Consider the following 17,693-nt stretch of genomic DNA (forward strand, 5'->3'; position numbering starts at 1 on the left):
ACGTCAAATACTGTTATTCCTCCCCTTCGCATTTAATGCTCGTGTATCCTGCTCGTCAGTGGTTCTAGTGTATTCTTGCTTTTGCTTTTCAGCGATTCGAGTTTTTTCGGCAGTAAGTGTAAACCTTTAGAGGGAAAAGCAATGCTTAATATAGTCGACAGAGTGTAGCAGAGGAATTGCCTAGATCCTTGTCTGTATTATCTTCAGAATGGAACAAAGAAGATTCGCGCAATGGCTGAAGGAGCGCGCAAAATTCACTCTAATGGCTGCATTGCTTGTGTTTGGTGCGGTGGCACGAGCGCAAATTCAGTACTCCATCTCAGAGGAACAGAGGGACGGAGCTGCTGTGGGAAATATCGCGAAGGATTTGGGCATAGATCACAGAACCTTAAAAGAACGAGGATTTCGCATCGTCTCGACCTCAGGCGAGTCAATGTTCAGTGTAAATCAGAATGACGGTGTCTTGTATGTGAACGGTAAGATGGATAGAGAGGAGATCTGCGAGAGAAGCACTCCTTGTTTAATTAATCTGAAAATTGCTCTAGAAAACCCACTTGAAATACACTATGTAACTGTTGAGATTTTGGACGTAAACGACCACGCGCCGAGTTTTCCGGAAAGCGAGATGCATTTACAGATTGGGGAATCTGCCCTGCCCGGTGCGCGCTTTCAGCTTGAGGCTGCGCGCGATTCTGATAGTGGCAGCAATTCTCTGCATCATTACAAACTCAGTCATAACGATAATTTTCGCCTTGAAGTCAAAGATCGCGGAGAAGACGGTAAAATTCCTATTCTAATTTTACAAAAGCCTTTAGACCGAGAGCTTACTCGAAGCATTAACTTGCAGTTAACAGCTGTAGATGGAGGAAAACCTGCCAAATCAGGGACAATGGAGATCAAGATTAATGTTATAGATATAAATGACAACGTGCCCGTTTTTACCAAAGATGTTTATTCAGTCATGCTGAGTGAAAATGCGCCTATAGGTACAACCGTGATACAGGTTAACGCCACAGATTTGGATGAGGGATCGAATGGTGAGATAGTTTATTCATTTGGAAAAAGTGTTAATAGTAAAGTACGAAAGCTTTTTGATATTAACACCATCACTGGTGAGATAACTGTAGACGGGCCCTTAGATTATGAAGACAAAGACAGCTATGAGATTGATATACAAGCATCTGACAAAGGAACTGTTCCCCATACAACAGATAAGAGTATACTGATTAAAATTATGGATATAAATGACAATAAACCTGAAATAGAGGTGACATCATTTTCAAATGCAATTCCAGAGGATTCTAGACCTGGTACTACAGTGGCTTTGATTAGTGTCACAGATTTAGATTCTGGACTCAATGGCAAAGTCTCTTGTTCTTTAGAAGATGACATGCCTTTCAAACTAATACCTTCTTCACAGCATAGTACATACTCATTAGTTTCCACATCACCATTAGACAGGGAAACTAAATTTCAGTATGACATCACACTAGTTGCAAAGGACGCAGGACAGCCATCACTGTCTTCTGTTAAATCTATAACTGTTCTGATATCAGATGTAAATGACAATAGTCCAGGATTCGCATTCTCTCCATATGCGTTTTATGTGATAGAAAATAATGTCCCTGGCAAATTATTATTTTCTGTTTCTGCTTCTGACAAAGACTCAAATGAAAATGCTGTAGTTAGCTATCATATATGGAGAGAAAATACAGAGGAAAACAAATATACATCTTTCATTAATATTAACTCTGAAAATGGGGAGATTTATGCACTTAAGAGCTTTGACTTTGAAACTGTAAAAACTTTCCAGTTCCAAGTTATTGCTACAGATTCTGGAAGTCCGTCTCTGAGCAGTAACGTGACAGTGAACGTGTTTATTCTGGATCAGAACGACAACGTTCCAGTGATCTTATATCCAGTCAGCGCTAACGGTTCTGCTGAGGGTGTGGAAGAGATTCCCCGGAATGTGAACGCAGGTCATTTGGTGACTAAAGTCAGAGCTTATGATGCAGATATAGGATACAACGGCTGGTTATTGTTTTCACTGCAGGAAGTTAGTGACCACAGTCTCTTTAGTTTGGACCGCTATACAGGACAGATAAGAACTCTTCGCTCATTCACAGAAACAGACGAGGCCCAGCATAAACTGCTCATACTGGTCAAAGACAATGGGAACGTTTCACTCTCAGCAACAGCGACTGTGATTGTCAAAGTTGTGGAGCCCAAAGAGGCTTTTGCAGCTTCTGATGTTAAACACGCAGTAAAAGACGAGGAGGAAAACGACGTGACATTTTATCTGATCATCACTTTGGGCTCGGTTTCAGTGCTTTTTGTCATCAGCATCATCGTGTTGATTGTAATGCAGTGCTCTAAATCTACAGACTATTCGTCCAAGTATTTACAGGACACAAATTACGACGGGACTCTGTGTCACAGCATCCAGTACAGATCTGGAGACAAACGGTACATGTTAGTTGGACCCAGAATGAGTATCGGCTCTACAATAGCACCAGGCAGTAATAGGAATACTCTAGTGATACCAGATCGCAGGAGGAGAGATTCTGGAGAGGTAAGAAAATGACTCCTACATCTGTGTATTAGTTGTAGGAAACAGTTTTAAGACACATCTTGGTTGCTGTCCATTGTACTGAAGCTGCTCAGGCTGTTGTTTCAAATGGAACATTCTTAGTGTCCTCTCTCTCATATTCAGATTTACTTGTCATTTAAACTTAATTGTTATGGTAAAAATATTTTTTTTACATTGCCAAAGCATAGCAATATTAAATATGCAAACTTATAACCGTGGAAGATATCTATCTATCTATATATCTATATCTATCTATCTATCTATCTATCTATCTATATATATATATATATATATATATATATATATATATATATATATATATATATAACTGCACTAATAAAATATAAGTAGGAATAGAGCAACTTGTCTTATGCTTTCCTTTTTATGTATGATGTACAATATCTTATCTCTTCTCCAGTCATGGTCCTATTCCACTGGTTGTCCTTTTGTTGAGGCAGGACTTGCATATCTTGCATCGTGGTTTGAGCTTCTTCAAGTAGAAATGAAATGTGTCCTCCTTTCTGTATCTGATTGTTGTGGGTTGTGAAGAAAGGAATAATGTCTTCCTAAAATATGTGTAATTAAAGCATATTGTTAAAAAGTGGATTTCTTTTTCCATTTTGTTTGTTTGCCAGGTCTGTCTGTGTCGGCCGCCTCTATGGAGAGATTGTGTTTTTCACTTGTCTGTAAATGGTCAGGGTTTTTAGGGTCTGTTGGTATTCTGCTAATTTATTATGCTGATAATATTTCAATTTACTTTAAGCTCTTGCTTCTGTCCAATGCTTTAGACATTTATATTTTTTATTTTTATTTTTTGCTTTGATCTAGCTGGGATTTGTGCTATGTGGATCAGCTGGACATGTTTTAAAATGTAAAGTCAGTTCTAAAACAAACTGGCCGAGAGGACTTCTCTCTGTGGTCGGATATTGGTGGTTCTTGGCTTTGTGATGTCTGTGTATCACTACTATTTAGGTGGGCATGGAATTTCAAGGCTTTTTTATTTAAATTATGTGTGGATACTGTTCTAATTCTGCTCTGCATGCATTATTTAGATATTTACATTGTAACATAGTTTTGCAGAATTCTTCCTGCAGAGTCTCTAATGGTTGTGTGTTCTGTTTAGTGAACGGATGGTTTGTGAACAGACCCCAGACCTCACATCCAGTGGGACGGTTTCTGTTATTTATTTCATTATTTTTATCCAGATTCTGATTGGATTGTAAATTGATATTCTTCTTAACAATACAACTATCTTCATGCATTATCCCTCGGATTGTTCACAGCCTTGTTGAGGTTTCCTGTGTTGCTGATGTTTATGCCATTGTTTTCTCAGTGTTTTCTGAAGACATTTTGTTTCTTTAAAAGTTATGATATTGGTCTTGGCACCTGCAACTACTGTGTCTTTTTCAGAATATCTCTGTCTCTCTCTCTTTCTCACTTACTTGTTTTCATAAACAATATGTTTGGTCTAATGAGATAATATTGAATGTTTAAGGATATAGGCTGGATTGTTTAGGAGTCAGCTGATAAAATAACATGCATTTGACAACAGTAAAATATTTTGGACGCTGCAATGCAACGAACGCTTCAGATCGCGAGATGTCAGTGTAAACCTAGAGAAAGGCTCATGACGTCAAACAGTTGCTCGTGGGGTTTTGTGTGTGTGTGTGCTTGTTCCGCCCTCTTGGTTTATTCGTGTTTTCTCGTTTTCACCACTGATGCCGTTATTTGTCAGCGTTTTGCATTGACCGACTCGTTTTCAGCTTAAACGTGAGCAACGATGGGACCATGCAACAACTATTCTTAGACTGATCGTGAAATTCTGTGTGAAGGGGTTTTTGTAATCTCAGAAAAATGGAACAAAGACAACGCTTTCATCAGCTGGATTTGAACGTGAAACTCGCTTTCATTGCTGTATCGCTGTTTTTTGGGAGCGCAGTTTGGGCACAAATACGCTACTCGATTTCTGAAGAGCAGAAGGACGGAGCTGCGGTGGGGAATATCGCGAAGGATTTGGGTATTGATCACAGAACACTAAAGGAACGAGGATTTCGCATCGTCTCGACCTCAGGCGAGTCCATGTTCAGTGTAAATCAGAATGACGGTGTCTTGTATGTGAACGGTAAGATAGACAGAGAGGAGGTGTGCGAGAGGATCACCCCGTGTTTAATCAATCTGAAAATCGCTCTAGAAAACCCTCTAGAAATTCATTATGTCACTGTAGAGATATTGGATATAAATGATCACAGTCCACGGTTTCTCGAGAATGAAAAGCGGCTGGAAATTTGGGAATCTGCTATGCCAGGCGCGCGCTATCCGCTACAGGCTGCGCGTGATCCTGATAGTGGAATCAATTCGGTTCAAACATACAAACTCAGCAATAACGACCATTTCCGTCTCGAAATTAAAGACCGAGAAGATGGTAAAATTCCAATTCTGATTTTACACAAACCACTTGACAGAGAAGTGACTAAAAAGATAAAATTATTACTAACTGCTTTAGATGGGGGGAGACCTCCTAAGTCTGGCTCAATAGATATATTGATTGATGTACTGGATATAAACGATAATGTGCCTGTATTCACAAAAGAAACGTACACGGTTGTACTTAATGAAAACGCACCCGTGGGAACAACAATTGTACAGATTAATGCCACTGATTCGGACGAGGGTCAAAACGGACAGGTAGTTTATGCTTTAGGAAATAATGTTAATGATCATTTACGTGAACTTTTTGAAGTTAATTCAATCACTGGAGAAATTATTGTGACTGGCCTTTTAGATTTTGAGGTCAAAGATAAATATGAAATTGACATTCAGGCATCTGACAAAGGAATATTTCCTCTTGCGACGGATCAAAGTGTAGTCATAAAAATCGTCGATGTAAATGATAATGCACCGGAAATAGAGGTGACATCATTTTCAAGCTCCATTCCAGAGGATTCTAGAACTGGTACTACAGTGGCTTTGATAAGTGTCACTGATTTAGACTCTGGGCTCAATGGGAAGATCTCCTGTTCACTGTCCGATGATTTACCTTTTAAACTAATGCCGTCATCACAAGATAATATTTATTCTTTAGTTACGTCTGCTTTACTTGACAGGGAAACTACATTTCAGTATGACATCACAATAGTTGCAAAGGATGCAGGACAGCCATCACTGTCTTCTGTTAAAACTATAACTGTTCTGATATCAGATGTAAATGACAATAGTCCAGAATTCTCATTCTCTCCGTATGCGTTTTATGTGATAGAAAATAATGTCCCAGGCAAATTTTTATTTTCTGTTTCTGCTTCTGACAAAGACTCAAACGAAAATGCTGTAGTTAGCTATCATATATGGAGAGAAAATACAGAGGAAAACAAATACACGTCTTTCATCAATATTAACTCTGAAAATGGGGAGATTTATGCGCTTAAGAGCTTTGACTTTGAAACTGTAAAAACTTTCCAGTTCCAAGTTATTGCTACAGACTCTGGAAGTCCGTCTCTGAGCAGTAACGTGACAGTGAACGTGTTTATTCTGGATCAGAACGACAACGTTCCAGTGATCTTATATCCAGTCAGCGCTAACGGTTCTGCTGAGGGTGTGGAAGAGATTCCCCGGAATGTGAACGCAGGTCATTTGGTGACTAAAGTCAGAGCCTATGACGCAGATATAGGATACAACGGCTGGTTATTGTTTTCACTGCAGGAAGTTAGTGACCACAGTCTCTTTAGTTTGGACCGCTATACAGGACAGATAAGAACCCTTCGCTCATTCACAGAAACAGACGAGGCCCAGCATAAACTGCTCATACTGGTCAAAGACAATGGGAACGTTTCACTCTCAGCAACAGCGACTGTGATTGTCAAAGTTGTGGAGCCCAAAGAGGCTTTTGCAGCTTCTGATGTTAAACACGCAGTAAAAGACGAGGAGGAAAACGACGTGACATTTTATCTGATCATCACTTTGGGCTCGGTTTCAGTGCTTTTTGTCATCAGCATCATCGTGTTGATTGTAATGCAGTGCTCTAAATCTACAGACTATTCGTCCAAGTATTTACAGGACACAAATTACGACGGGACTCTGTGTCACAGCATCCAGTACAGATCTGGAGACAAACGGTACATGTTAGTTGGACCCAGAATGAGCATCGGCTCTACAATAGCTCCAGGCAGTAATAGGAATACTCTAGTGATACCAGATCGCAGGAGGAGAGATTCTGGAGAGGTAAGCAAATGACTCCTACATCTGTGTATTAGTTGTAGGAAACAGTTTTAAGACACACATCGGTTGCTGTCCACGGTACTGAAGCTGCAGGCTCTTGTTTCAAATGGAACATTCTTAGTGTTTTCTTTCTCATATTCAGATTTATTTGTCATTCAGAATTGTTATGGTAAAAATAATGTTTTACATTGCCAAAGCATAGCAATATTAAATATGCAAACAACCGTTGAAGAATATAAAAATATGAGAAGAAAAATTACTGTACTAATAAAATATAAGTAGGAATAGAGCAGCTCGTCATGTTATGTTTTACTTTTTATGTATGTTGTACAATATCTTATATCTTCTCCAGTCACGGTCCTATTCCAATGATTGTCCTTTTGTTGAGGCAGGACTTAAATATCTTGCAGCATGTTTTCAGTTTCTTCGAGTAGAAATTAAATTTGTCCTCCTTTCTGTATCTGATTTTGGTGGGTTGTGAAGAAAGGAATAATCTCTAAAAACATATGAATAATTAAAGCATATTGTTAAAAAGTGCAGATCATTTTCCACATCATTTTGTTTTCAGTGCAGTTTTTTGTTTGCCAGGTCTGTCTGTGTCGGCCCGAATTCTATATTATTTGAAATTATTATGTTTTTTATGCCTGAAATTGAATTTTGTGCCCAAAAGACAGAAACAATTATTATATAGAGGGACTGGGGTTGCTCTCCATGGTGCTGAATTTGTGATGCCGCTTGCTATCCGGCATACGACGTTGTCTCTTTTCTGTTTGGTTCTATGTATATTTTAGGCATATTAAAAGAGCTTCAAGAACTTCAACATTCATTATGAGTTTAATGAATAGCAATGCAATGAAAAAGCACGAGGTGTCAGTGTAAACCTATAGTACTACTCAAAACGTCAGAGTACCTCCCCGTTTTTGTTTTTTTCCTCGTCACAGATTTGTACACGATCTCTTTTTCACCAGCACCGTCTTTCTCAGTGCTTTTGTCCTTCGTTTTTCTTCGTAATATCTTTCGGGGTCTAGAGCATTTCGGTCATCCGTATCATGTGGCTACTGGACTAATATTTGGACAGCTGTTGTGATATTGCTGTGGAACGACTACAGTGAAAAAAATGGGACAAAGGAGACATGATCAGTGGCTTGAGCGGCATGTGAAAATCCTCTTCGTTGTTGCATCGCTTGTTTTTGGCAGAACGGTTTGGGCACAAATACGCTACTCGATTTCTGAAGAGCAGAAGGACGGAGCTGCTGTGGGGAATGTTGCGAAGGATTTGGGTATTGATCACAGAACACTAAAGGAGCGAGGATTTCGCATCGTCTCGACCTCAGGCGAGTCCATGTTCAGTGTAAATCAGAATGACGGTGTCTTGTATGTGAACGGTAAATTAGATAGAGAGGAAGTGTGCGAGAGAAGCACCCCGTGTTTAATCAATCTAAAAATCGCTTTAGAAAATCCTCTCGAGATTCATTACGTGACTGTTGATGTACTAGACGTGAATGACCACGCTCCGAGATTCCCAGATCAGGTGAAGCATTTAGAAATAGGTGAAACAGTGCTTCCCGGTGCGCGATTCCAACTTCAGGCAGCGCGCGATCCAGACAGTGGCAGTAATTCAGTTCAGACTTATAAACTGAGCCACACCGAATTTTTCCGTATTGAAATTAAAGATCGTGACGAAGACGGAAAAGTTCCCATTCTGATTTTACAAAAGCCGCTTGACCGAGAGGTTACAAAAAGTATGAAATTGCAGTTAACCGCTTTAGATGGAGGGAGACCACCAAAGTCTGGAACTATGGAGATAACGATAGATGTGCTAGATATAAACGATAATGCACCCGTTTTCACTAAAGAAGCGTACACTGTAATACTAAATGAAAACACACCCGTTGGCACAACCATTTTTAGGGTGAACGCAACTGATTTGGATGAAGGTCAGAACGGTGAAATAGTTTATTCATTAGGGCATGACGTCAATGACAAATTGCGTAAACTGTTTAATGTTAATCAAATCACAGGAGAAATTATTGTGACAGGTCTTTTGGATTTTGAGGTTAAAGATAAATATGAGATTGATATTCAAGCATCAGACAAAGGAATTGTTCCTCTAACAACAGATAAAAGTATAATTATAAAAATTGCTGATGTAAATGACAATGCACCTCAGATAGAAGTGACGTCATTCTCGAGTGCCATTCCTGAAGACTCTAAAGCTGGCACAACGGTGGCTTTAATAAGCGTCTCTGATTTAGATTCTGGCATAAACGGGAGAGTCACCTGTTCATTACCTGAGGACATTCCTTTCAAACTAATGCCGTCATCTCAAGAAAACACATACTCATTAGTGACAACATCATCTCTTGACAGAGAGACAATTTCTCGCTATGACATCACATTAGAAGCTAAAGACGCTGGTCAACCACCATTGTCTTCTGTTAAATCTATAACTGTCCAGGTATCTGATGTAAATGACAACAGTCCAGAGTTCTCTGTTTCCCCTTATGCATTTTATGTGATTGAGAATAATGCTCCTGGCAAATCTTTATTTTCTGTGTCTGCCTCTGATAAAGATACAAATGAAAACAGCGTGATCAGCTATCAAATATGGAGAGATGGGGTAGAACACGCATATACATCTTTCATTAACATTAACTCTGAAAATGGGGAGATTTACGCACTAAAGAGCTTTGATTTTGAAACTACCAAAACATTCCAGTTCCATGTGCTCGCTACTGACTCGGGAAGTCCGTCTCTGAGCAGTAACGTGACAGTGAACGTGTTTATTCTGGATCAGAACGACAACGTTCCAGTGATCTTATATCCAGTCAGCGCTAACGGTTCTGCTGAGGGTGTGGAAGAGATTCCCCGGAATGTGAACGCAGGTCATTTGGTGACTAAAGTCAGAGCCTATGACGCAGATATAGGATACAACGGCTGGTTATTGTTTTCACTGCAGGAAGTTAGTGACCACAGTCTCTTTAGTTTGGACCGCTATACAGGACAGATAAGAACCCTTCGCTCATTCACAGAAACAGACGAGGCCCAGCATAAACTGCTCATACTGGTCAAAGACAATGGGAACGTTTCACTCTCAGCAACAGCGACTGTGATTGTCAAAGTTGTGGAGCCCAAAGAGGCTTTTGCAGCTTCTGATGTTAAACACGCAGTAAAAGACGAGGAGGAAAACGACGTGACATTTTATCTGATCATCACTTTGGGCTCGGTTTCAGTGCTTTTTGTCATCAGCATCATCGTGTTGATTGTAATGCAGTGCTCTAAATCTACAGACTATTCGTCCAAGTATTTACAGGACACAAATTACGACGGGACTCTGTGTCACAGCATCCAGTACAGATCTGGAGACAAACGGTACATGTTAGTTGGACCCAGAATGAGTATCGGCTCTACAATAGCTCCAGGCAGTAATAGGAATACTCTAGTGATACCAGATCGCAGGAGGAGAGATTCTGGAGAGGTAAGCAAATGACTAGCGTTGTGCTGTATTGCATTCATGATCAGCATTGCACTTTTATTTTTTTCTAATTAATTCTGATCTTCACCAATGTGTGGACATGGTAACATATAACTATTTCAGGTGTGTTTTTTAATAGCCACATTTGTATGTGTATTATATTTTATTCGAATAGTTGATGTGCCCTAATGACTGAACAAATTATTTATGTATAAATAAAACCTGCGATAGCGAGTGCGTCGCTGTCCATGGTGTTGAATTTGTGATGCCGCTTGCTATCCGGCATAATACGACGCGGTCTACTTTCTGTTTCTAAGTATATTTTAGGTAGCCTATATTAGAAGAACTTCAAGAGCTTCAACATGATTTTATCTCATGAATTTGCTTAATTTAATGAATAGCAATGCAATGAAAAAGCGCGAGGTGTCAGTGTAAACCTAGAGTAGAAACTCAAAACGTCAGATCACCTCCCCGTTTTTTTTTTCCTCGTCAACTTGATTTGTACACCATCTCTTTTTCACCAGCGGTGAGGCTTTCTCAGAGCTTTTGTCCTTCGGTTTTCTTCGTAATATCTTTCGTAGCGTTGGTATTTCGGTCATCCGTATCATGTGGCTACTGGACTAATATTTGGACAGCTGTTGTGAAATTGCTGTGGAACGAATAGGCCTACAGTGCAAAAAAATGGGACAAAGGAGACATGATCAGTGGCTTGAGCGGCATGTGAAAATCCTCATCGTTGTTGCATCGCTTGTTTTTGGCAGAACGGTTTGGGCACAAATACGCTACTCGATTTCTGAAGAGCAGAAGGACGGAGCTGCTGTGGGGAATGTTGCGAAGGATTTGGGTATTGATCACAGAACACTAAAGGAGCGAGGATTTCGCATCGTCTCGACCTCAGGCGAGTCCATGTTCAGTGTAAATCAGAATGACGGTGTCTTGTATGTGAACGGTAAATTAGATAGAGAGGAAGTGTGCGAGAGAAGCACCCCGTGTTTAATCAATCTAAAAATCGCTTTAGAAAATCCTCTCGAGATTCATTACGTGACTGTTGATGTAATAGACGTGAATGACCACGCTCCGAGATTCCCAGATCAGGTGAAGCATTTAGAAATAGGTGAATCTGTGCTTCCCGGTGCGCGATTCCAGCTTCAGGCAGCGCGCGATCCAGACAGTGGCAGTAATTCAGTTCAGACTTATAAACTGAGCCACACCGAATATTTTCGTATTGAAATTATAGATCGTGATGAAGATGGCAAAGTTCCTGCGTTGATATTACAAAAGCCGCTTGACCGAGAGGTTACAAAACGCATACAATTGCAGTTAACCGCTTTAGATGGAGGGAGACCACCAAAGTCTGGAACTATGGAGATAACAATAGACGTGTTAGATATAAACGATAATGCACCCTTTTTCACTAAAGATACGTACACTGTAACACTGAATGAAAACGCACCTGCAGGCACAACCATTTTAAGGGTGAATGCAACTGATCCGGATGAAGGTCAGAACGGCGAAATCGTTTATTCATTAGGACATAATGTCAATTATAAGTTGCGTAAACTTTTTGATGTAAATCCAATCACAGGAGAAATTATTGTGACAGGTCTTTTGGATTTTGAGGTTAAAGATAAATATCAGATTGACATTCAAGCATCAGACAAAGGAACTGTTCCTCTAACAACAGATAAAAGTATAACTATAAAAATTGCTGATGTAAATGACAATGCACCTCAGATAGAAGTGACGTCATTCTCGAGTGCCATTCCTGAAGACTCTAAAGCTGGCACAACGGTGGCTTTAATAAGCGTCTCTGATTTAGATTCTGGCATAAACGGGAGAGTCACCTGTTCATTACCTGAGGACATTCCTTTCAAACTAATGCCGTCATCTCAAGAAAACACATACTCATTAGTGACAACATCATCTCTTGACAGAGAGACAATTTCTCGCTATGACATCACATTAGAAGCTAAAGACGCTGGTCAACCACCATTGTCTTCTGTTAAATCTATAACTGTCCAGGTATCTGATGTAAATGATAATAGTCCAGTGTTCTCTGTTTCCCCTTATGCATTTTATGTGATTGAGAATAATGCTCCTGGCAAATCTTTATTTTCTGTGTCTGCCTCTGATAAAGATACAAATGAAAACAGCGTGATCAGCTATCAAATATGGAGAGATGGTGTAGAAAATGCATATACATCTTTCATTAACATTAACTCTGAAAATGGGGAGATTTATGCACTTAAGAGCTTTGATTTTGAAACTACCAAGACGTTCCAGTTCCATGTGCTCGCTACAGACTCTGGAAGTCCGTCTCTGAGCAGTAACGTGACAGTGAACGTGTTTATTCTGGATCAGAACGACAACGTTCCAGTGATCTTATATCCAGTCAGCGCTAACGGTTCTGCTGAGGGTGTGGAAGAGATTCCCCGGAATGTGAACGCAGGTCATTTGGTGACTAAAGTCAGAGCCTATGACGCAGATATAGGATACAACGGCTGGTTATTGTTTTCACTGCAGGAAGTTAGTGACCACAGTCTCTTTAGTTTGGACCGCTATACAGGACAGATAAGAACCCTTCGCTCATTTACAGAAACAGACGAGGCCCAGCATAAACTGCTCATACTGGTCAAAGACAATGGGAACGTTTCACTCTCAGCAACAGCGACTGTGATTGTCAAAGTTGTGGAGCCCAAAGAGGCTTTTGCAGCTTCTGATGTTAAACACGCAGTAAAAGACGAGGAGGAAAACGACGTGACATTTTATCTGATCATCACTTTGGGCTCGGTTTCAGTGCTTTTTGTCATCAGCATCATCGTGTTGATTGTAATGCAGTGCTCTAAATCTACAGACTATTCCTCCAAGTATTTACAGGACACAAATTACGACGGGACTCTGTGTCACAGCATCCAGTACAGATCTGGAGACAAACGGTACATGTTAGTTGGACCCAGAATGAGTATCGGCTCTACAATAGCTCCAGGCAGTAATAGGAATACTCTAGTGATACCAGATCGCAGGAGGAGAGATTCTGGAGAGGTAAGCAAATGACTCCTACATCTGTGTATTAGTTGTAGGAAACAGTTTTAAGACACACATCGGTTGCTGTCCATTGTACTGAAACTGCTCAGTCTGTTGTTTCAAATGGAACATTCTTAGTGTCCTCTTTCTCATATTCAGATTTACTTGTCATTTAGACTTAATTGTTATGGCAAAAATATTTTTTTTTACATTGCCAAAGCAATATTAAATATGCAAACTTATAACAGTTGAATATATATATATATATATATATATATATATATATATATATATATATATATATATATATATATATATATATGTGTGTGTGTGTATGTATGTATGTATGTATGTATGTATGTATGTATGTATGTATGTATGTATGTATGTATGTATGTATGTATGTATGTGTGTGTGTGTGTGTGTGTGTGTGTGTGTGTGTGTGTGTCTATTTAACAATGACACTCTTCCTCCACTGTGGTAAAGATGCATTTATTATTATATTTCTCACCAGATTTTCTAAGACACCGTTCTGGAGCATCGTCATGCAACTCGTGTTTCGTTGTGATTCATCACTGAACCGGCCGTATAAAACTTCCCATACTCTGCTAAAAAACTTAATTATGTCTTTGATTTTTTTTCTGAGACAGCAAAGGCTGCTGTTTCATGCATTTGCTTAAATATAGCTAATTTCCTGAACAATAATTTGTGCTTAAGACAATTAAAAGCTTAGTGTTTAGCCATTTTGGGATTTGCACTTTTTATTGTTTTGTTATTTTTGCACAAGAGTGTAGGATATATAACTGAAGATGAATTAGATTGCTTCTAATTACTGAAGTCTTTACTCAGAGAATGGTTGACATGTAAGGAATAATTGACGACAGGCCGTTGAATTATTAGAAAAATAATGCACACCCGAGGTGGTAATGCGGTCACGACGCGAAGCGGAGTGGCCGTTCACCTCGGGTGTGCATTATTTTTCTAATAATTCAACGGCCTGAAGTCAATTATTCCGCTTATACTACAGTTACCACACCTCGAAACATTGTTCAGATTATATATTTCAAGACGTTTGTAAAGTTTTTGTCATTAAAACGCTCTTGTATGTAGGACTAATTTCTTACGCATCTAGTCCAATGCCTCCGTTGCTAATTCCAAAACGTCATTTTAGAGTTAGTAACGGAGGTTTGAGCCACTGATAGCAGACTAATGCTGGGACACACGACTAGCTGACACATTCTCTGACTGTTTTCATCGACTGCAGCAGATTTTAAACACCGACTTTGAACACAGACTGAACGCGCTGAACACGCGTTTGGGCATTATCAGTCATAAGTATCAAATTGCATTCATAACCGGCCTTCGTGTGTCCCCGGCTTTATGCAGTTATTAATGCAGTTATTAGAGAGAGATGTTGCAATAATAAGACAGAAAAGCATGTGCGTCAGTATTATTAGCCTATTTATTTATTAATTTAATTCGTTTTAACTAATTCGTTCATTCTTTTTTTTTTTTTTTTTTTTTTTTCATTGACAGATGACAGTAGACTATAGCCAAATAAATGAAACACAAAGCCCTTTTAACAAGTGGGCCTATAAATAATTATTTATTTATTATTATCTGCAATAAAAATCCGTACTTGCAGGACTATCCATTTATTTAGCCTATATTCAGTTTAGTTTTCTATTGATTATAATATAGACAGGACTATATACTTTATTTATTAAAATTAAACTGCATGTTTCTATTGATTGTGAAGCTAGACATTGAAAATTGCAGATCAAGTGCATGGGGCTAAATGCTTTTTATTGTTATGAATTGTATCCTATTTTCCGTTATTACCGTTAACTACGCGAAGTGATATGGAACTGTAATGCGATCAAGACCTGCCTGGAACTACTTTAGCCGTGCGTTTCCCTGAAAATAATGCACACCTTAGAACGTTCGTCAACCAATCAGATTCAAGCATTCAACGGCCCTGTAGTATAATATGTTTTAACACTCATACTAAGATTGCTTTTGAATGAGTTAATTTTTCATGTTTGATAATAAGGTTAAAGTTCATGTAATGACAACTGGTGCAGTCAGCTGCTTTGTATGTTTGTTTGTTTGTTTGTTTGTTATGAACTACTTTGTAATGCCATTGATTGCTTATTTAAAAGATCTCAAGTTAACTTGCAGATATCACCCTTGTGATTGTAGGTCTAAATAAAAGTGGACTGTTTTGATTGGCATGAAATATAAAACTAGAATAGTTGACAAGCTTTGGCAGTAACTAGTATTGTAATCACTTTCTATGCCATTTGGATGTACACTAACCTAAAGGATTATTAGGAACACCATACTAATACTGTGTTTGACCCCCTTTCACCTTCAGAACTGCCTTAATTCTACGTGGCATTGATTCAACAAGGTGCTGAAAGCATTCTTTAGAAATGTTGGCCCATATTGATAGGATAGCATCTTGCAGTTGATGGAGATTTGTGGGATGCACATCCAGGGCACAAAGCTCCCGTTCCACCACATCCCAAAGATGCTCTATTGGGTTGAGATCTGGTGACTGTGGGGGCCATTTTAGTACAGTGAACTCATTGTCATGTTCAAGAAACCAATTTGAAATGATTCGAGCTTTGTGACATGGTGCATTATCCTGCTGGAAGTAGCCATCAGAGGATGGGTACATGGTGGTCATAAAGGGATGGACATGGTCAGAAACAATGCTCAGGTAGGCTGTGGCATTTAAACAATGCCCAATTGGCACTAAGGGGCCTAAAGTGTGCCAAGAAAACATCCCCCACACCATTACACCACCACCACCAGCCTGCACAGTGGTAACAAGGCATGATGGATCCATGTTCTCATTCCGTTTACGCCAAATTCTGACTCTACCATCTGAATGTCTCAACAGAAATCGAGACTCATCAGACCAGGCAACATTTTTCCAGTCTTCAACTGTCCAATTTTGGTGAGCTCGTGCAAATTGTAGCCTCTTTTTCCTATTTGTAGTGGAGATGAGAGGTACCCGGTGGGGTCTTCTGCTGTTGTAGCCCATCCGCCTCAAGGTTGTGCGTGTTGTGGCTTCACAAATGCTTTGCTGCATACCTCGGTTGTAACGAGTGGTTATTTCAGTCAAAGTTGCTCTTCTATCAACATGAATCAGTCGGCCCATTTTCCTCTGATCTTTTCTTTTTGAAGATGGCAGCTGTTTCTACATTTTCCACGCCATTTTTGCCATGTCCTGGTGAACCAACTATTCCTTTCGACACGTGGCTACGGATGTTCCAGAATTATTTGCTTGTTGTTGGTGCTTCTGGAGATGCATGACCGGTCGAGCGCAAACGAGCACTACTGCTACATTGTCTGGGCACTGAAGGACAAATATTGTTCTATTCTTTGCCGAATCAAGGTGATATGATGGAAGATGCGATTGCGGCCTTGAAAGCGTATTTTACCCCTCGAAGGAACATAGTGGCTGAGCACCATGCTTTCAGGAAACGTGTTCAGGCACCAGGAGAAACTATAATTCAGTACGTAGCTGCTCTACGGGACTCTAGCGGTTACTTGTGACTTTGCAGCTACTTTGGACGACATGTTGCGTGATCAGCTGGTGGAGAATGGTGTCCATTCATCGGATTCGTGAGAGACTGCTTTTGGAATCGGAATTGACTCTGGCAAAAGCCATTACTATAGCCACCCAAACAGAAGCTGCTGGTGAACAAGCCAAATTATTATCGAATACTCGTTCAGTTCATGTGCAAGTGATACATGCAAAGCCTCCACCTGCAGCTGGACGTTTCCGTCATAGACCACCTTTAAAGCCACCGTCTACAATGTGTTCTTCAAAGCCTTCGTCAACAACTGCACCTGCTTCGTCATCTCATGAATGCTATCGTTGTGGATCTAAGAAACACCTCGCAAATGATAGTAGTTGTCCTGCTGCATCGGCACAGTGTAATAACTGTCAAAAGATGGGACATTATTCGCGGGTGTGTCATTCAGGACAAGTTTGCTCAGTGCGTGAAATTGACTTGCCTGAAGTTCAGATCCTTTATATGCATGACTCACTAACTGATAAAATTCGGTGCACTGCTCTCATTGCGACTGCAACTACGCCTGTGCCTATTGAGCTTACCGTGGATTCTGGGTCATCTGTTTCTATATTGCCAAAAATTGTGTATGATACACAGTTCAAGAAAGATGCTCTGCTGCCTCCTTCATTGAAACTGGTGATGTATTCTCGTGCTCCGATTCCTGTACTTGGCTGCTTACCTGTCACTGTCTCTATGGATGACATCACCTGCTCCATGTCATTCTTCGTGGTGGAATCTGGCACAGCTCTGCTTGAATACGGCAATCCATGTTCAATCGTGTCTGATAACGGAACCCAATTCA

The 17,693-nt window shown here is 39.9% G+C and overlaps 4 protein-coding genes across 8 annotated transcripts in view; all 4 read left to right on the plus strand.

The window, feature by feature from the left end:
- The window catches only part of LOC307170769 (protocadherin alpha-C2-like), a gene marked incomplete at its 5' end in the record, with an annotated part of 184,187 nt that overhangs the window by 52,819 nt on the left and 113,675 nt on the right, over window positions 1–17,693 (plus strand). For 4 of the 5 annotated variants that reach the window (XM_079892047.1, XM_079892038.1, XM_079892046.1 and 1 more), the window contains one exon: window positions 10,234–13,319. The exons of the other annotated variant lie outside the window; for it this stretch is intronic. In XM_079892047.1, the coding sequence (XP_079748173.1) occupies window positions 10,959–13,319 (2,361 nt within the window). Of the gene's footprint in view, window positions 1–10,233; window positions 13,320–17,693 lie in introns of those variants that run through there. 5 annotated transcript variants of the gene reach the window in all.
- LOC307170790 (protocadherin alpha-3-like) lies at window positions 49–2,584 on the plus strand (the record flags this gene model as incomplete). Its single annotated transcript, XM_079892086.1, has 1 exon — window positions 49–2,584. Exon 1 carries the CDS (start codon window positions 209–211, stop codon window positions 2,582–2,584), a length of 2,376 nt encoding a protein of 791 aa, XP_079748212.1. The 5' UTR covers window positions 49–208.
- On the plus strand, window positions 4,266–6,817 carry LOC307170794 (protocadherin alpha-5-like; the record flags this gene model as incomplete). The annotated part of the gene is made up of 1 exon (XM_079892091.1): window positions 4,266–6,817. The coding sequence occupies exon 1, from the start codon at window positions 4,445–4,447 to the stop codon at window positions 6,815–6,817; it is 2,373 nt and encodes a 790-aa protein (XP_079748217.1). The 5' UTR covers window positions 4,266–4,444.
- Window positions 7,743–10,292, plus strand: LOC307170793 (protocadherin alpha-3-like; the record flags this gene model as incomplete). The annotated part of the gene is made up of 1 exon (XM_079892090.1): window positions 7,743–10,292. The coding sequence occupies exon 1, from the start codon at window positions 7,920–7,922 to the stop codon at window positions 10,290–10,292; it is 2,373 nt and encodes a 790-aa protein (XP_079748216.1). The 5' UTR covers window positions 7,743–7,919.

This window comes from Squalius cephalus, assembly GCF_949319135.1.
Source record: "Squalius cephalus genome assembly, chromosome: 14".
NCBI classification, from domain to species: Eukaryota; Metazoa; Chordata; class Actinopteri; order Cypriniformes; family Leuciscidae; genus Squalius; species Squalius cephalus.